Source organism: Acinonyx jubatus, chromosome A1, assembly GCF_027475565.1.
Source record: "Acinonyx jubatus isolate Ajub_Pintada_27869175 chromosome A1, VMU_Ajub_asm_v1.0, whole genome shotgun sequence".
NCBI lineage: Eukaryota > Metazoa > Chordata > Mammalia > Carnivora > Felidae > Acinonyx > Acinonyx jubatus.
Window position 1 is genome coordinate 160,841,014 of NC_069380.1, and position 21,226 is coordinate 160,862,239.

A 21,226-nucleotide genomic window follows, 5' to 3' on the forward strand; every position below is an offset into this window, starting at 1 on the left:
GAAGAGAAAAATCAGGACTAGATTAACTACTTGCAAAATCTCTAAGACTTAAGAGCCTAACCTTTTAACAGATTCATCTCATGGTTAATAATGACATAAAGTACAATTAATTGGTTACATAAATAATTTGGGATGTAAATTCAAAACATTTCTGTAAGGGTTTCTATCAAAATAAAACAAAAGCAAAAACTTTTAATATAATTTCTTATAGTCAATCTACTTATCTTCTCTAAAATACAAACCCCTGAAAAATAGAATCCAACACACTATGAATCTAATAAGAATGACCACAAATGCATAAAACCTTTGTAAAACATTAGAAAATCCTATGTATAATCTTTACCAAGAAATCTGAAATGTCTTAAAATAAATATATTGACTTTAAATTGTACAAAATTCTGGGGTGCCTGTGTGGCTCAGTCAGGTAAGCTTCCGACTTTGGCTCAGGTCATGATCTCATGGTTTGTGAGTTCGAGCCCGCCTAGGGCTCTGGGCTGACAGCTCAGAGCCTGGAGCCTGCTTCGGATTCTGTCTTCCATGCTCTCCCTGCCCCTCCCCAACTCACACTCTGTCTCTCTCAAAATAAATACATATTTTAAAAATCTTTAAAAAATTATAAAGAATTTGTATGGATCTATGATTCTGAATAAATTGAAATGGGAATCACAAGTTTACCTCTAAAATCAACCTATCTGAATGTTTTTTTCTGGAGAATTTATGTCAAAACTCAATCAAAAACAATCAACACTTTTGTGTTGTTTAAACTATTCCAATATAGGGAAGAAAATATAAAACTTCCCAATTTGCTATAGAGTATTAGCACAACCTCATTTCAAACAAGTCATTTGTAAGGAAGAACTTTAAATCAAAATATTTTTAAAAGACTAAAATTAGAAAATATGTATGGATATTTTTTATGTATCAGGTAACACTGCAGTGGAATACAGACAAAAGGAATAACTGAAGGAAATTTAACTTTTTTTTATAGATATGGATTGTTTTATGGGGTTGATTCTTTACAAAGGAAGACTTAAGGGAACAAACAGGTATTAACACCACTAGGCAGTTACCAAAACACTGCAGAAAGTGCATCTTAGGTTAAGGCACATACCAACTTCTGCACCAACTCTGGTGGGAAACACACCAGGAAAATAAACACTACAACCTCTTTCTTTCCAATATGTAAACTCCCACTGGCTAAACCCAACTAGAAGCCAGAGGGCAAAAGTGCTATAGTCCATGGGGCTTCTTCTCTTAAACAGGGTGATAAAATGAATGACAGATCTCAAAGGACAAAGGATATACACCACTGTCCATTCTTTTTTTTTTTTTTTTTTGGTTTCTTAGTATCCATTTTTATCTTTGTCCAGATGAAAAACCTATCTCCCGTAACACAAGAAATCCACAAAAACCTATCAGCAATACATCATCCTGGGGTAATACCAATCCAGTTATTCTCCCACCTGAAATCAACACTGAAATGTTGGTTATCACCAGTAGTCTTCACATAAGGTGTCAGAGAAAAACACGGGCAGTAGGATAATTAACAAGATCTATAGTACTTCGTTTTATAGCTGGTCAGAAAGCCTGAGATGACAAACATCCCTTCCTTTCCTGTCATCCAGGCTGTGTTCCCTTTACTTCCTTCCTGTAACTCAACAGGCCTGAGATATTACATAGCATCTACAAGTCTTCAGCTGTTTTATCTCTGCTTGCTTGCCATAGTTATCCTTTTAACAAGTACTATTAGGTATGGGAGTGTTAAGAGTCACCCAACTGAATTCTCTCAGTCCAAAATACATTTTCTTGGACACTGTATAGAAACAACCCAATTTCCCTTCCCCTTAGTAACTAGAACCTATCATTTCTGCCAGTTCAGTGACCATTTTCTCTTCCTGTTGATTATTTAATATAAATAGATAAAAATATAATTAGGGTACATTCTCAGCTTTAACTTTAAAGAAATAATGACTGTGTTGTCTGATAGAAGCATGAATCCTTTGGGGACTAGGACTCCACGAGTCCAAGGCAGAAAGCAAAAATTGCATAAATGGATTTTTACAGTAGAAAAGGCACTAATCCTTTGCCACTCCTTAGGTCCTTACCCTATGCATTCTGGCTATAAAGGATCCAGCAAAACAAAGTGGTTTCTGCCTTATTCAACACATACACCATGTTCACTAGGGTAGAAAATTTTATTCTGCAAATTATAACATAATAGACATCATTCCAGTAAATCGGTGATTTCTGGGTTTAGGGTACACAGGAAGACACACTGGTGAGTTTCATGAGCAGGAGTTTGCTACCATACTTCTTTTGTTGCAAATAAGTTTCTTTGTCAGAAATGATGTTGTGTAGAATATAATAATAATGAATAAGGCATTTCATAAGTCAAACAATGTTGAGTGTCGATAGAAGCACTGAAGGGCAGTGAAAAGAAGTTCATATATAGAATATATAGTTACATCAGGCAGATAATTTGCAACAAGGAGAGATATATTTTAACCACTTCTGGGTATACTGGTTGCTCTGGGGAATATTGGCATATCGGTAGCTCTCAGGACTGAGCCCCACGGTTGGTAAATTAGGCAATCCATATGCAGTGGGGGTAGATAGACCAGTCTTGATGAGGGAAAGGCATGTTTTTGAATCCATGCTTATACCATGATGGGTACTTTCTACATGGGACAATTCCACAAGACACTGAGTGACATTCACTCTACAGACCATCTTTGTTCCTGATTGAAAACCTCTTCCACAAAGGATACCCTTAAGTGAGCATTAACAAGTAACAAAAATATCTTTACATTCACATACACAGTAATAAAAACAAGTAGCATACAAATTCGAGATGCCTACCTATATGGTTACTTATGCTTTCCAAACCTACTTGTATCTACCATTTCATTTGATAACAAATACTTCTTCACATGTCTAATTTTATGATTTTTTACAGTAGATAACACATACCTCATCATGGGGAGTTCAGGTCATAATCATGCTTATGTCTAACACACCAGCATCTAGTAGCAACCCGAGTTTCTTTTTTTATTTTCAATGTTTATTTATTTTGAGAGAGAGAGCGTGCACACCCATGGACATGCATACCCCTCCCCCACACACACACACGTGCATGGGGGAGGGGCAAAGAGAGGGAGAGAGAGAAGCCCAAGCAGGCTCCATGCTGTCAGTTCAGAGCCCGATGCAGAGCTCAGTTTCATGAACCATGAAATCATGACCTGTGCCGAAACCATCAACTGAGCCACCGCCCAGGCACCCCAAGAGTTGCTTTTCAAATGGAGAACACTGTAAGCAGACAAAAGTGTGGTCTTACTACAAAAACCTAGAGGCCTCACTGTGGAGGCCTGTCAGAGGCTCCCTACATCCTCCCTGTCTGCTAAAAACGATACCTATACGTGCTGCAAGAACTTTACCTTGTTTAAGTTCCTAGTCAATTCTGGCAACCTTAGACATTACCTAATAAATACATTACATTAATGTATACAAATGAGGTAGGTGAGGTCTCCTAAATCCCAAAAAGTATACCAAGGGCTATTCAAGTGTAGAATGTACAAGGTGCAAAGTGGATACCACAACATGGCCCAGGCCCTACTGTCATGGTAAGCTGCTGATGTCTTTGTGACTTTTCTCTAGCATACATATACTTTACTAAGGCTTCTAAAATATTTCAACTAACCAAGTCCAATTAGCTTAATACCATCAGTATGAAGTTCAGCATGACGTTCTATGGGATAGTATTATGATCACAGTACCCCCAGACCAGAGTTTCTCAACCTTGGCACTAGTGACATTTGGTGCTAGATAATTCCTTAATGTGGCAGGGGCTCTTCTCTAGGCTTTGTGGGATGTCTATCGGTGTCCCTGACCTCTACCCAGTGAGGCCAGTAGCACCCACCAATTCAGTCATAACAATCAAAAATGTTTCTAGAAACAGAAAATTGGCCTCAATTCACAACCACTGCTCCAGATCACATTATACCAAAGAGCAAGACGACATATGTAGTAATCATAAAAGAGAGTGGTGGTGTATTCTTGTTCCTCCACAGAAAAGCAAGCTATCTTGATTATCTGTGCAGTTGAAAAGTGAAAGAAATTATTTGCCACATCAAGAAATACATATAAGATGTCAGGTTCTATGTTGATTTGCTCCAGAAAAGGTATCAAATCTGGAAACGTGGCTAGTAGTATTATGTTTACTTTATGATTTAAAGTTATAAAAAATAAAATCAAAATAAAGTTATAATTCGTATTATGTTTACAGTGATCTAAAGTCATTTTCCATGACTTTCCCCTACATTTACACCAAATTCATAAAAAAAGTGAGAATGTGGTAGGAATCACCACACCTACAACTTTCAGATCTTTGATGGTATCACTAAACTTCTTAATTCCCTTAAGGAATAGTATTACTTCTGGTTTACTATCTCATTTAGGGGCTTCTAATTATTTCTTCCTACCATAAGATCACTCAATCCACAGGTCAGATAATCAATGTGGGGATTCTACCAGTTAGTGTATCTACTACCTTTCTACATCCTAAGACTAGAGACAATTACAGGATGAGGATCTCACTGTGAGAGCAGTTTTGGACCAAGTCTATCATTGGACCTCTATTAAGTCCCATTCTTAACAGTGGAGCATGGCACTATTCTAGAACTCCAGAGATCAGATCAGTTCAGAGCCATTACCTAATCACCTCCAGTGAGTATGAATACTGCCGTTCCCCTTCAACACTGGATAAGAGGCTTTAGGATGGGTTTAGGGAAAGAGAACGCATCATATACTTCTGGCTTTGTTGTAAAACTCTTCAAAGAGATCTAGCCTCCTTCTCAATAATGAACTCTGTGTCTGTAAACTAGATTAGGTCTGGGAATTGGTAAAAGGGTTGTGAAGCCCTACAGTATTGACTCAGATTGGGTTTCTTCCCATGAGACTTAGAATTTTCCCACTTATATATGTCAACTCAGTCTCTGAAACTTGTAATGGGGATTGGAGCCAACCTTGCCTCTGAAAGTCAGCATATCCCCTTAGCTTCTATCTCTCTGGGATCTGGATGGGCAAATGAAGAATATCCAGTACAACTTATAAACTACAGGTCTTTCAATATTTGTAAAAAGCAAGGGTTACAATAAGAATATAAGATTCAATTAAATTTCACGGCAAAAACCCTGGGAGTTAATTCAATTTATTAAACACTGACAGAGTAGGTAATATTTTAGCTACTGAAAAAGATGAATTATGATCCCTGAATTCTCCCCAGAATTCAGTCTAATGTAGTAACAGTGGTAATTAATACTATAAAAATTAAAGCCTGACAAATACAAAATTTATATGCTCGAAATATTATAGTAATAAAAATAGACAAAAGAAAATTAAGCATAAATGCCAAAAAATGAACAGGAAATATCAGAATTTAACAAATTAATATGAAGAATGGATAGAAATCATAGATTAAAGATAGCAATAAGTGAAATTTAAGTGAAAGTAAATAACATTAGGACTGGAGAATATACTTCAGTTTGAAGTAACCAGAATTCTGTCACAAAGATTATATCCTGAAAAATGTCATATTTAGCAAAAACAAAAGACCAATATGTCCTCTTCTTAATACCACTGAGTCAATTTTAAAAATTCAGACAAAAGGTAAAATAGTTTTTATTATAGCAACTTATTAACTGCTTTTATAAAATTGAAATTGTAAACATGACCAGATTGATGAGAAAATGGAGATAATAGGAAATACAATCTCTGAAAAGAAAATGGCATGGCTATAGATAATTTTTCAATAAAGAAATGTTTTTCACATTATGCCCAAGGACCCCATGAACAATTTAGTTCTATTCAAGATGCTTAGAATTATTGCAAGAAAGAAATACAGTAAGTTTGTTTATTCATTAACTTTCTGAAACAGTTCCTTCCTCCCTTCTTCCCTTTCATGTGGCAGGCTCTCTTGTGCATTATAGGATGTCCCTTTCCTTATTCAACAAATATCTGCTGTCTACCGTATGCCAAATGATATGCTGAACAATGGTGTGAGCTTGTGCTGAAACTCTTTTTAAGTAACATAATTTAATATCCTACAGAGCTTTACGGGACATTGCCTTTCTGCCTCTTCCAATAACTCACGTAACTGACAGTAATGACATTGTGGGTGGCCAGTGGATATCTGCCAAGTATTTTGCATGGACTGAAAGGAACAGTAAGATTAGAACTTTAGAGTTGGAAGAGACAACTGCTTCGCATTCAAATCGTATAAAAGGTAAAATTCAGAAGGCCTTTGTGAGCCACAAAGATCAATTAAAACAGACTGTGACATGGATAAAAACAAGGCTCTGGCCCCATTGTTGATATCATTAAATGGATTAATGTGGCACAAGGAAATACTTTTAATTGGAAAATACAGCCGACATAAAAGTACCTAAGGGTATGACTCTCCCATTAGTCTGACAGGCTTACTTAAGTCCAGAGAAAGGCATGAGTTTAAGAAAGATACGCTCTATAACAAAACTAAAAATGTGGTCATTGGCACATATACCTGAATCAATTAGATAAGAAACTAGTTTGAAACCATTACGTCGTACCAAATGAACCACCAGCCCCTTCTCAGAGAGATTATGACTGAATGAGTATTAAAATGACCCTTAGTCCCAAATTTTATAGGTAAGAAACAGGATGACACAGATTCTAACCACCCAAGGAGTATATTCTCCATTTGCCACCTTCAAATATAGCCAAAGATGAGAAAAAGGACCAAGAGAGAACACTGAGCCCCTCCCAAGAAGCAGGTTTACTCAAGGAACAAGCATAACATCTTCCCAATGGGATTTTAGGATTTCTCTGAACTAATGACATCTATGTATTTTCCCCTTTCCAACCAGTAATGATTACTGTGACAAATACATTTCTTACATGTTTGGGGTATTAAAGGGGGGGAAAAAACAGACACTGCTAATGCTAATGGGAATATAAAGAGTCAAAATTCAAAATGTGTCACAGACTTAAATGGAAAATGGAAAACTATAACACTTTTTGAAATAAAAAAAGTAGATAATCTTTAGGATCTAGGACTAGGCAAAGAATTCTTAAACTTGACAACAGAAACATAGAAAGAAAAACTGACAAACTAAACATCAAAATTAAAAACTTTTGTTCTTGTGAAGAACCCTGTTAAAAGTAGGAAAAGACAAACTATACATTGGATGAAAATATTTGCAAATCACCTATCTGACAAAGACCTACGACTTAGGATACATAAGTAACTTTTAAAATTTAACAGTAAAATATAAACAATCCAGTTAGAAAATAGGCAAAAACATAAAGACATTACACTAAAGATAAGTAGATGGCAAAGGAGCACAAGCAAAGATGCCCAATATCATTAGCCATTAGGAAAATGCAAGTTAAGGCCACAGTGAGATTTTATTGCAACCTATCAGAATGGCTAAAATAAAAAAAATAATACAGCACCAAATGATGGCAAGGATGAGATCACTCATATGTTGCTGATGGGCTATAAAATGGTATAGTCACTCTGGAAAACAGTTTAACAGTTCTCAAATAAATAAATAAATAAATAAATAAATAAATAAAATGACATAGAACTACCACATGACCCAACTGTTTCACTCCTGGGCATCCATCCCAGAGAAATGAGAACTATGTTCACACAAAAATACGTACAAATGTTCACAACTTTATTTGTCAGAGCCAAAAAACAGATGAACTCAGATGATCTTTAGTAGGTGAATGTTTAAACAAACCATGCATGGTACATTCATATCCCGAAATACTTAGTAATCAGCAATAAAAGGAATTAACAATTGACAAACACAACCCAGATGAGTTTTTAGAGAATTATTCTGAGTGCAAAAAGCTAATTCCAAAATGCTAAATTCTGTAAAATGATCAAACGGTAGTAAAATCTTTAAACAAAAATATGTAATCAGGGGGGCACATGGGTGGCTCAGTAGGTTAAGTGTCTGACTCTTAGTTTGGGCTCAGGTCATGATCTCATGGTTCATTAGATCAAGCTCCACAGCAGGGTCTGCAGTGCTGAGCCTGCTTAAGATTCTTTCTCTCTCTGCCCCTCCCCTATTCATATATACACATGCACTCTCTTTCAAAATAAATAAACAAAAAAACAACCATTAAAAAGACAGTTATCATGACGTAGTTTATAATATGAAAAATTTTCAAATATAAATATTCAACTCTATGAGAATGGTTAAAATTTAAAATGGAATGTTACATAAAAATAAGAATGCTCAAAGGTTGCAAACTATACACTGTATTATATTAACTCTTCAAGAAATAGGCACACTAAAACATTAACTAACATAGTCCCAAAGTTGTTCCCCTTGAGAAAAAAAAATAAAGAATTGGGTTTTTTTCTCTATTTCTTAGTATTATCCAAATTATCTGCAGTGACCAATAGAACTTCTCTAACCAGCAAAATATGCTAATAAAAAAAAAGAGGACTGATTAATAAGTTATCTATGAAATGAATATAAAAAGATAAATACTCTGCAACTATTTTTAATATATAATAACTAACATATATTCTTAAAGAAAAAGTAGATATCTATAAATCCAAAATGTTTCCTTAAAATGTACATTTGAATGCATATGGGTAAATGTGATGTAAGATGTACGAATATTAAGTGTGTGGATGTGGTTTATGCATGAGTGTGTGTTAATGACAGTGTAATGTAAATGTGTGTATTATGTGTGAATGTGAATACATGTATAAATGTATATATATTAAAAAGGCGAAACAATATTAACAGTGGGTAATCTAGGTTCTGGTATGAAAAATTTTTTTATTTCCTTCCTTTTTTGTTCCATTTATTCCATTTTTTTCCTTTTATTCCATTTCTTTTTGTTTTTGTTTTGATCTTCTGAATGGCTTGCCAAGGATGCATGATGTTTAAAATTAGATAAAAATTAAAGATATTTAAAAGGGGTATTTCGACTATTTAAAAGCTAATATTTTGGTATACTATTTTGAGTGAATCCAATTAAGATGAGATACACCAAATAAATCTATTTTCTTATCTCCTAAGAATATAATCCTGGACACTTGTCTAATTAAAACCCTCTCTAATACATGATTTTGGAGGTATTAAGCCAGACTTTGGATATACATCAATATCAAGTGACACCAACAACAACAACAAAAAAATAGCTACCGTATTGAAAGATTTTTACTTGTTCATAGGATTTTGTATCTACCATTGCCAATAACTAAACAAACCAAGATAGGTAGTTTTTTATATTAATATAGCTGTTACTTAATTAAGATGAACATCATTATTATTCATTGCTACTAATTAACGAGCACTTACCATGCACCAGGCACTGCCTATCACTGTATGTTTATAGTCTCCTATGAGGTAGGGGTTACTGTCATCACCAGGATTTATAATAAAGCTTATAGTATAGGGCCACATAGTGTTCAAGGAAAAATGTAAACTCTGTTTTGTCTGACCCTAATATTCTTGCTGCACTGCATACTTTCACTCATGTGTTAATAATATTAAAATAAAAGGGAAAAGATACTTTAAAACACACATTGGCTAATTTGTTCATTTTTAATAACAGTGACTTAGAAAATAGAATTTCCTCATTTCTTTGTTGCCACAAACCACATTTTTACCAACCTGAGGAAGCTACAAAAAGCATTGCTTAACTTTTGCCTCCCATACATTATACTGGTTAGTTACAACTATGCCTATGGTCAACTTGAATACCTTATCAGAGCATTTCCTTTTATTTTATACATGAAAACAAATAAGGGTAATCACTACTAATAGTCTATCAAAAAGCAATCCCTACATTTTAGAATCACCTTGGAAGCATGGTAGCTACATAGGGACATCAGCAGTTCAGCAACTAATTAAGGCAAAATCAAAAGTAGAATATCAAAGCATTTTGTTACTATTTCTGAATATGCTTCTCATTTTAGCTTCCTTTTTCACACTGCAAATTTTTCAGATCCCAAATCTTACCCATAAAGATCATCTATGCTTTGCTTCTGATAACACAATTCTTCCCATTTCAGTGGCCAAAGAAAGAGAAAATAACCCATTACTTTTAGGCCAAGTTTATGGCAAATGTGAGCAGAGAATCCCAAACTGCCTATCTGACATTATTCTTACTGCCTTCTGTGGAAGGGCATGTCATTAGATTCCTAATATGCCTCCATTGAAAGGATCGTTTATTCATTAACGCACGTGACAACTCAACAAACCCTTCTTGAACACCTACAATGTATATCACATGCTGTTCTAGTGCTGGCAATAATGAATTTTATAAATTCAACCATGGCTTTCAAAATGACTTAAGACAGCACAGAACAGATTTTCCTAAAGCCTGTTCACCAAAACACTTACCTGGAGGAGAAAACATAAAATGAACAGAAGCAGAGTAAACAGGGCAAACATAACAATGGTCAATAAGTTCAGAACTGCATATATCACATGCCCTAACTAAAGATTCACAAAATGCATTAACTCTTTAATGATGCAACAGAGATACTCCTTAAGTTTCATTTTCCCAACTCATTGAACCATGGAAAGTATTTTTAATATATTCTTAACATCTTCAGAAACTGCTCTGCCGATCATACTTTAGGAAATGCTGGGACATTATATTCTTTTGCTCAAAGGCATGGATTTTAAAATATCTATCTATCTACAAATTATAGCTGTCAGCAGGCAGAACTGAGTTTGTTGCTAACACCTCATTGACACATGCTTTCCTACTTAATTTTCTCTGTTGGTTTCCTCTATTTCAGAAACTTGGTCATTTGAATTTCAACCAAACTGGATACCTTAAAGGATCTAGTATTTCATGATGGATGTGAAACTTCTATTTCAAAGGAATTTATAAAGCAATAATACTGAAACGAAAAGAAACCTCTGTGCCCACACAGCTTTACAGAATAATTAAGCATCAAGATGGACATATGTTTCCCCAAATGGACTGATAAAATAACATGAGTAATTTTAAAATATATAAATTCCTGAGAACTACCCACACTGGCTAAATCAGGATCTTCAAGAGGCATTAAATAACAGTAGCAAGAATCCAAGGTAACTCATATAATCTAGGAAGTTTGGGGAAGCCCGAAGTGCCTTGTATGTGAAAAATTGTGGTGGTTTCATCTGGAGCACTGACAATCGTAAAAGTTAGTTCTAGCTCTTCTATTGTGTGTATTAAATTTTAAAATCTTTGAATCATCTGCTTTATTATATCATTACATTTTCTAAGATATCTTTCCTTTTTTAATTTCTGTTATAACAAAATTGAAATATAAGAAAAATAAAACTGATTTGTATAAGGAAGAAGGAATATCAAGAAAGAAGAACACTCAGAGGCCAAGCAAAATTAAAGCATACTGTATTAAATTAGTGATGGTAAAACTGTAAGATTCTTGGCCCTATGTCTTCTCCAATCTAGTCAAGTATTTCATGTTTAAAACAAATCCTTATGAACACAAGATATAAGACAAACAGTAACTAAAATTAAATCACACTGAGTCCCACGCTAGTCATTTTCCTAGTTCAACATTTTAAAGTCACCTTGCATAACTAACACGCTAGTCATTTTCCTAGTTCAACATTTTAAAGTCACCTTGCATAACTAATGTTCTTTTGTACAATGTTCTTCCTAAAATACCAATCTAAAACATTAGAAATTTAATGCTATAATAAATGGAAAGTGTTGAGAGCTACCTTTTTCTGAGAGAAAGGAATGGAAAAGAGAAACATGAAAATAATATAAATCAGGAAAAATTATCCAACTATGGGTCAGTAAAGAAAAAGAGCTTTACTGGATTTAGTAATTACTTCTCTACAGTTTCTAAGCATTTACTAATGACTCCTTCCCAAAGGCTCAAAGAGACAAAGAGATTATTTTGCTTAACACCACTGAATTAACACTCATCAATAAGGAATTAAAAAATGCCTATATGAAAACAAAATGTTATGTTTATTTATTACATTTTTAAATATTTGAAAGTTATATTGAAATACGTCATAACAAGTTAAAATATATAAAAAGTGAGTGTCAAATATTATGTACTTAAGAATATTTTATGACACTATTCTATTTTCAGGTTAACATATATAAAAATTAGGCCCGAGAAGCATTTGTCTTAATTTTAATTCTTCCCTTTTTTTGTATCCAATAACAACCAAAACTTCCCTTTCATAAATGTTATTATCTCTGAAGTCAGATAATCGCTTAGGTTTTCATAAAAGCTTCCCTTAAAAAAATACTTTCCCAAACCTACTTAAATTTATTTTTTACAAGCTGTTTTCAAACACACTCTTCTACCGTTTGCTAACCCTCACCTTCTTTTGTGTTTTCCTCACACCTGTGGAAATTGTACATGTTTATCATATTTCACATTTTGTCTTCTTCTACTTACAAACTATATTATGTTACTTTAATCTCCTCTTATAGGGATGATCTCATTCAAAGGGAGCCCCGACTTGCTCTCAAGTTCAAAAACCAGCAACAACAAAAAAGCACACAAAGGAATATGCTAATTCTCTCAATGTTATATTACCTAAGAAAATTGTACATTCCTTGGTTTCTAATTTATTTACAGAAAGTTTTCAACTCTTTTGTATCCTTTTCCCACTTAAATCTCCTTTTCTTCTACACTCTCCTTAGACTTGGACAAATAATTCCGATTTTTGGTTATGGAATCCAAAATTTGCAAAACTGGTATAATTCACTTGAACAGACAAGTTATTATGTTTTTAAGAAAGTAAAGATCATTATAATTGGCTATTTGAAACTGGGGAAGAAATGGTTTAAATTCATAAGGATAATTCTGTAATATGTAAACACTTAAAAAATAAACTCAACAAAATATTTAAATTATCCAATATAGTTAATAAACCCACTATGAGAAATAAAAATTGAAAAACATTAAACAATGCATGAAAAATATTAGTTTTAGTTGTTATTGATCTATCTACGAAATCACCATGAAGTCATTTCACCTCATGTCCTAAGGTTCTATACTGTGAAAGAAGGAATTTATGATTTCTAACATTCCTTTTGTTTCTAAATGCCTGGGTTCCTTTAGATATGTCATGCGATTTCAGTCCTGAGTTTTGTATCTGTTTTATTGCAAACTCCTACACATACACACAAATATACCACAAAGAAATCCCTATTAAAGAAAACCTTCAAGGGAAAAACAATGCAAAAATTCACTAGGCATTTTTGTATACTGATTGTGGGGGAGTAACTGATATATCCCTTCCTAAAAGTCAATGTGGCATTATCTATCAGAAATTAGAATAAGGAAGCCCCTTAAACTCAATATTTATACTTCTAGGAATGGAGACTAAGAAGTAACTCACACACTTATATACACATGTATGCTCAAACATATATACGGCAACACTGGATATATAATATGCAGTAAACACTTAAGACTAAACCTGATTTCTTGATTTCCACGCCTAATTCTGTTCTTCTACATTCTAGTCAATAGCCCCAGTTGTTCAAGCCTAATATTATGAGTCATTATTCATTCCTCTTTCATAATTAATCTACCAAAAAAATCTTCTCTTTTTCCTTGAAAATCTATGGAAAACCAGTCACTCCTCTAGATCTCTACTACTACTAACCCAGTCCAACCACCTTTCTCTCTCACCTGGATTAGTTGGTAAAAAAAAACTAACTCTTGGGTGATTTTCTACCATTTACTCCCCATCCTTCAGAACAAGAGAAGCCAAAATGATCATTTCAAAATGTAAGATGATGCACATCCCTATGAAAAACTTTCTCATGACTACCCACTGCACTTAAAGGAAAATTGAAATGCTTCATGTTGGTGTTTAACTGCCTCTCCAAGTTCATCACATGCGACATTTTCCATTGCTTTGATCACGCTGGCCAAAGTGACATTTCCTAAAATCTACCAAGCTCTTTCCTGCTCCAAGGGCCTTAACCATGTTCTTCTCCAGTCTGGAAAGCATCTTTCAAGGCCGGTTCCTTGTTATCCAGCTATTATTATAACAGCTTTCCTTTGCCCTTTTATACACTATTACTTCATATTATTTGTTCCTTCATACACTCACCTTAATCTTCAATTATCTTGTTTATTTATCAGTTTTGTATTTCTTCCCACTACTACATAAAACCCTGATGGCATGAAACTGTTTCAATACTATTATCTCAGCACTATGTACAGTCCATATCAATAAATATTTATTGCATGAATGACAGAAGATAAGAGCAGCCTGAGTTTTTGTTTTCATTTGCCAATGATAAGCTATTATTTAAATTATGAATCTTAGTTTACACTAAAAACTTCACACAACAGCCAATTCCTCTATCTAATCTACTTCAATTAAAATAATAAAAAACATCAATAAGACATATCAGAAATAACTTGGTGAAAATTTGCATAGTACACTATAACAAACTAAAAGTTTGTGATCTGGCAATAGCAATCTTCTTGGCTTCATCTCTGCTGCCCACCCACACACACACCTTAACTTGTGGCCGTTTCCCATTGAGAAATATAATTTGGTCAGATTAACTGCAATTCAAAGTGTGTATGGCAAGGGATGAAGCTAAGAAGACTGCTGAGGACAGATCAGGCTTCTGTACTGGAACAGGTGTTATGTTTTAGTTTAGAGAGTCAGGTATTTTATCAAAGTTCATATAGTTTAAGAACAAGTAGGGCATCTGATCAACTGGAAGAATGAGGGATTTGATTCAGTACAAAGTTTGGCAAGTAAATTCTATACACACAATAATATTTTTACTATCATAAAGTCAGTACCATGTTTCTTTTGTGACTACAATTAAGATTTTACCTTACTGTTAAGATTTCAATTATTTTTATTAAAGCCTAGTGTATACATTGTTCCTAAAACTACCCCCAGTGAAATTATGTGAAATTGGCCTTACACAATCTTTTCCATTCTTAGATAATGTACTAGAATCTACATAAGTGATCTTTCCACTGATAACATATTCTCCTTATCTCATTTATTCCAAACTCTACCATGCTTTAAAAACATGGTCTTTGGTCCTATATGCTTGCATATTCTATTTTTATTTCCAAATGAAGTCTGCTAACCTAATTAGTACACTCCTAAAACCATGCTACATAATATGTACTTAATTGTTAAAAATATTTTCCTATTTGTTATCATTCTATAATTAGGAATTTGGTCTTAGGAAATGTCAACACTTTAATATTAATTTTCAATATTAACATTTCACAAATGTAACAACTTTAACTTTTTAAAAATAATGCCTGTATCGCAGCAGTCCCCAATTCTCCTTTCTTCTTACTCTAACTAAGGCTTTTCTTCACTTACTAACTCCTGAAAGCTAATTTTATAGCCCTCTTCTTCTCAATATTTACTATTAAAAGTCCCTGGAAGGACAAAAAAATGTTAAGGTCTTCATCAGCACATCCCTCTGGCTCTATCATAATTGTTTTTCCACTAAAACTAAATCTTTGGGGAGCACCTAGGTGGCTCAGTCAGTTAACCAGCCAACTTGAACTCAGGTCATGATCTCACGGTTAAGTTCAAGTGCCTTGTCAGGCTCTGGACTGACAGCTTGGAGCCTGCTTTGGATTCTCTGTCTCCCTCTCTCTCTACCCCTCCCACACATGTGCTCTTTCTCTCTCAAAAATAAATATAAATAAACATTTAAAAGAAAACTGATTCCTTGGAGGAAAAAAGAGGTAGAAATACAATAATATTTCCTTTTGAGCCTTTCAATAATGTACTCTTTCGTCTAACTGGAGCAACACATTAGATAAGTCATGAAGTTCTGTGTCTCTAAACTACAGTCATAGACATACAGCTAGCTTCAGTTCTTAGGAAAAGCTTCAGTTCTCCTATAAATTTCACCTCTCTTTACCTCAAGAATCAGGAATCAACATGTCCAGGGTGCAGAGCTATAAGCCCAGAAAGGAAACCAAAAACGGGAAAACTATAGATCTTAGAACCCCAATGAGATTACAAGTGCACAGGAAAACTGATCACTGCTTTTTGAGGAGGACTGTGTATAATATGGGGAATGCATATCAGATGATTAACAACTTTAATAACTACTGAAGGAATGAATGATGCAATCTATTTCTGCAATCTCCTACTTCACACAATTCACATCAAAACAAAGCAGTAAGCAGTAGAGGAGACTAATCCTTTATCATACTTACCTGTACAAGTAAGTTGCAAGATAGAAGTAAAGGCCTTGTTTTATAGTACTTCTTAAGTTAAAACATGAAAGAAAGAAAGAAAGAAAGAAAGAAAGAAAGAAAGAAAGAAAGAAAGAAAGAAAGAAAGAAAGAGAGAGAGAAAGAGAGAAAGAAAGAAAGAACACAACAGAAACTTACCTTCAAATAGGGACCCCAATTGGTATTTTCCACTAAAAAATTTTGGCAGTGAAAATACAAGTGCTCCCAGTCCTATCATAAAGGATGCAAATGCAAGCCACCTTGGTTTGTGTCCTCTTTCACCAAAGAATGACACAAATAAAGACAACACACAGAATGAGATATCATAGCTTGATGATATCAGGCCCGTCAGGGAACTCTTCATTTCATAGCGCTTCTCAATAGTGGAAATGCTAATATTTACGAGGCCATTTACTACAATACCTAAAAGAAAGAAAAGAAGATTTATGTGCATGATTTTTATTAACTTTACCGTACAGATTATGATTTTCAACAAAATGTACTAAAGTTTGATTGTGACTAAAGTGTGGCTGTTCATTTACTTTGATTTTTTTTTAATGTATCAATTTCAAAAGTCTCAAAGTTAGCAACTCAAACGTACTTCCTTACAAATGAGTTTGCTTTTAAATAGTATACTCGTGAATTTTCAGGTATTAAATAAAATTGATCCTTACTACATACAAAATGTAGCTGACTTCATTTTTCTTTATATGACAAATAAAAAGTCAGACTGGTAAATTCTCATGAAACCAGTTTGCTACAGAGATTCCAAGAGTACCATACTCTCATGGACTTCATTCAGGAAAGTAAAAAAAATTACAGGTGACTCCAGAGGTCATTAAAGTAATGCTCAATTGCTTCCAAGGTTGTTCAATTATTAGACATATTTATATATAACTAGAGTTCTTTGCCTTAGTCTTAAGAAAGGTGAAATTGAGCTCTCAAACCTCCTTTCTTCTAACACTTTTATAGACCTTAACGTTACCATTTAAAAGGCCCTAGAGCAAAACTAAACACACAGCAAGAGTGTTTTCAACAATGGCATTCTAAGTCATATGCAAAGTAAGCAAACAAAAAAAGCACACTCACTCTGCTTATTACAAGTCTGATGGAAAAATATAAGGTAAACAAGGAAAACTGGAAATCCAATTTTGACTGACTTAACAAAAAAGTCTTGTCCAGATACAGATTAAATTTACAATTTAAACATTAATATAAATTGAAAATAAAAAACATCTGATCAAATTACAAAGTTTGAAACTAGATAACCCCTTTTACTTAAGAGGATACCATGAACTGTTTTCATTTGTTAATTAACAGAGTATACACAAGGCATGCTTTCTACAGTTTCTTTAAATTTTGCTTAAGACTGTAACTGGAAATGTGCTGCAATACAGTTGATATAACAAGCTTTAAAAGTCCTACCATTAAATTCATTTTACTTTTATGCCAGCTTAGTAAGTCAAAAACCAATTTACAATTCTTAAAATTTCAAGGTAAAGTGTCTAATGAACCTAGGAATGACATGCTTATAAGGAATCTGAGAATATGAAAATTTCCCTAACCAAAAATCAACTCCTCCCCAACACCCCCCCTTCCAAAAAAATCAACTTCCCAGCACACTTACCATACTGATTAAAAGTCACTCATTAAAACTCATTGCCTTTATGGTAAAACTTCTCTGAAAAAGTACATTTGTAAACTCTTGTAGAGGCATAGCACTTTAAGCCTATGAATCCCACTCTGAATTCTATGCTACACAAGTTCTAAGAACACTGCTTTAAAAAAAGAAATTCCCAGAAATATTGCATACTGTATCTCTCTATTGTATATACATGAAGATAGGAAGCACATTAGGTGATTAAGTGCTATGAGAAGTCCTGTTTATGATTGAGAAATTCTAGGTTAAGTCAACTAACCAGACAAGTTTGGACTTTTATGGTTTGGGGTTTTTTTTTCCCAAGCGCTTCTTAATATACCATGTAAATGGTCCTCCCAAGGATCATGTCTGAGAAACATGGTAATAATCCAAACTCAATGGCAATAATTCAAATTTAAACTGAAAAAAGAATGTTTTGGATCACCTTCATCTAGGATTATGCTTCTTAAATTGGGGACCTCTGGGTAGATGTAGCTCTAAGCCAAAACTGACACATTTTTCTAAGAGTGCCAATAATATCTGAAAATGATTTTAAACAATATTTTATAATAGATGTATGTATTCTGGAATAAATGATGTATTCTGGAATATAGAAATTTCAGCCTATGTTTTAAGATAAAGCAAGAAATTTTACTTGTGTCCAACTTCTTTGAACTTTGCATTCCTTTGGCACTGAAGTGCATCAACAGAGATTTTCGACAACTAAGATCAAGACACTGAAAGAAGGTGAACTAATGAGAAAAGCAGAAACCAAAATAACTTTTTAGCGCAAAACAACCTTTGACAGAAGAGCTGCAGTTGACTTGCAATCAAGTCACACCTAACATGTGCAAAGCAAGGGGCAAGGAGCTCCTTTCAGACAGGGGAGAGGGAACAAGAATAGGAAGATTATATTTAGATTTACTCTTCGGTTAATCTTTAAAAAAGAGCAATTTCCAACCCCCCCCCCAAAAAATTTCTTGGATTGCATTTCTTCCAATCACCCTTGGATGGCCTCTTTACAAATACTGTGAAACTAGGACTCAGGTGACCCAAATATACCTACATACAGTACCACCAAATTCTAACTAGCCTTCAGCATTTCCTTCCTCTACCTTAAGGCCCACCTCTCTTCAATGTGTGGGTCACCTTGGCGTAACTTCCCTTTTCTTACACCCCCTGTGCCCCCGCATTCCATGTTGCGGCTGCTTTTACCTTCTGCAATCTTTCTTTCCTGGGAGCCATTCTTCCTCTACTCTCCCACTCACTCCTCCAAACCAGGCTTGCCCTGCAAACTCCTAAGGGTATAAACCTGGGACTTTATCAGGTAACTCCCAAGAGAAACTGAAAGAGATCCTTAAACAAAACAGATACTGCACAACTCTTTTATTTCGAAAGCCTCGCCCTTCAACACCGCCTCGAGCGAGCGTTTGCTAGCATTCACCTGTGCCTACGTATGGCTCAAACTCAATATCCTCAACAAAACATGAATGCTGCTGTCTAACCTATTCAAGCAAGCTTCTCCTTTGAGAACTACCCTACCCTCATCTAAAAGTTAATCCTTCCCTTGCAGAAACAATGTAAAACAAAACAAAGCAAAACAAAACAAAAACCTCCTTTTAACGAGGGCTTTAGGAAAATAGATGCTTTTGTGGTATAGAATGGATTCCCCGAAGGGCAAACCGTTCCCAAAGGTTCCAGCCATTTCCACCCTCCCTAAACGAATCGAATGGACTCAACTGAGGTTAAACACGAAAGATAAAGAGCCTTTAGGGCAGTTTCAAAAGTTGCTACAAAGGAAAAGCTAAAATGCGAAGGCCCGGCCCTGCTGACGCCTGTGGGACGCTTCAGGACCCCGGGCCGGGGCAGGCACTGCGCGTCGACTAAGCGGAGCGCGCGCGCCTGCCCGGTCCCTCCGCGCCCCGCGCGGGGCCAATGCCCTCTCCAGCCGGCGCTGGACTTTACCTTGCGTGAGGGCCAAGAGGCAATAGAAAAGCAGAAAGCCCTGGGGTGTGTTGCAGGGCTGGAGGCACTGCAGTTGCAAGTTCCCACACCCGCAGGGTCCCTCCTCAAACTCGGGCGGCGACTCTGGCCTGGACAGCTCCTGGGAAGCAGAGGGAGCCGCTGAAGGCTGGGGTGCCTCCGGTGACGTCTGGGGCTCCGGGGGCTCCTGTGGCTTCGAATTCGGTCCCTGGGATTTGATGGCCAAGTCAGAGACTTCGACGTGAGAGGGCGATGCAAACAAACGGTGTGGGGTGTCCGGGCTGGAGGCGACGAAAGCCGGGTTCTCGATGCCTTTGCTGCCCTTCATGGTCAGGATGGGTTCTCCCAACTCCAGCGCGTCGGAGCGGCACAAAAACCCGGTTCCCCTTTGGAACCTCCCCTGCGCAGGTGGCAGCGCCCCCGTGCGGAAGACTTCCCGCCTCCGTGCAGGAGCTCTCTCGGCGCTGCCGCCGCGCCGCCGCCGCCGCAGGGACCTACCTCCAGGAGCTCGCAGTCGCCTAGAGTAAAGGGCGCGGGCGCCTGGCCGGCAGCTGTGTGATTCGCGCCAGGCCGCGCCTCACCTGTTGCAGCCCGGGCCAACCGGAATGCGATGCGTGTGCGTGCGGCCAGGACGCCGCCAGGTGACCCGGCGAGGCCCTTCAGCCGGCCTGGCTGCTTCCTAGAGCCCGGGGACAGGGAACTAACCAGAGCTTGTGAGAGTCTGGTGGCCGTAAAGCTCCCCCTGGGTGCTGACAGGAAAGCTGTAAACAGTTGCGTCAGGAGATCGTTCCAGAAAATATCCTGCGTTTTATTTCCTTTACTAGGTTCGACTTCCAAGAATCAAGCAGCCATAAGTACAAGACTTTGGATTTTGAGCATCTTGGTGACACTTTTACCTCTCATCTGCCCTAGAAACAGAAATCCCCACCAGCCACCTCCCCATTAAGACCTGACCGCCATAAACGTCACAACATAACCACCTTTTTGGTTTGACTTCCCCAAAACTGAAGATAACAGAAATTAGGAAACTTTAAAAGCCTATATATGATATTCTTTCTGCTGTATATTTCATATCTAAGATCAACAATGATGATATTCATGTAATAATTTCTACCTGGGGAATAAATTAAAAACACACACACTTTGAAAAATCCAACACCATTATGCAATAGTAGTTAAAGTTCATTCTTGTATTTATTCATCAAGAAACGGTGGTTAGGGAAGGCCTCAGTGAGTTTGAGCAAAGACGTGAAGGAGATAAGGGAGGGAGTCCCTTATGTTGGTAGAATAGAGTGGCTGGGGTGAGTGACATGGTTGAAGAACAGTAGGAGTTGGGGGCAGGTAAAGGGGTG

The 21,226-nt window shown here is 36.1% G+C and overlaps 1 protein-coding gene across 2 annotated transcripts in view; it reads right to left on the reverse strand.

Moving 5' to 3' along the window:
- The window catches only part of SLCO4C1 (solute carrier organic anion transporter family member 4C1), a 75,393-nt gene extending 55,004 nt beyond the window's left edge, over positions 1 to 20,389 (reverse strand). The window contains exons 1-2 of one of the 2 annotated variants that reach the window (XM_015080452.3): positions 19,857 to 20,389; positions 16,412 to 16,675 (exon numbers count right to left, since the gene is read on the reverse strand). In XM_015080452.3, the coding sequence (XP_014935938.1) occupies positions 16,412 to 16,675; positions 19,857 to 20,202 (610 nt within the window). In that variant the 5' untranslated portion in view covers positions 20,203 to 20,389. Of the gene's footprint in view, positions 1 to 16,411; positions 16,676 to 19,106; positions 19,824 to 19,856 lie in introns of those variants that run through there. The other variant, XM_027037236.2, reaches the window with a different exon arrangement.
- Between the last annotated feature and the right edge of the window lie 837 nt (positions 20,390 to 21,226).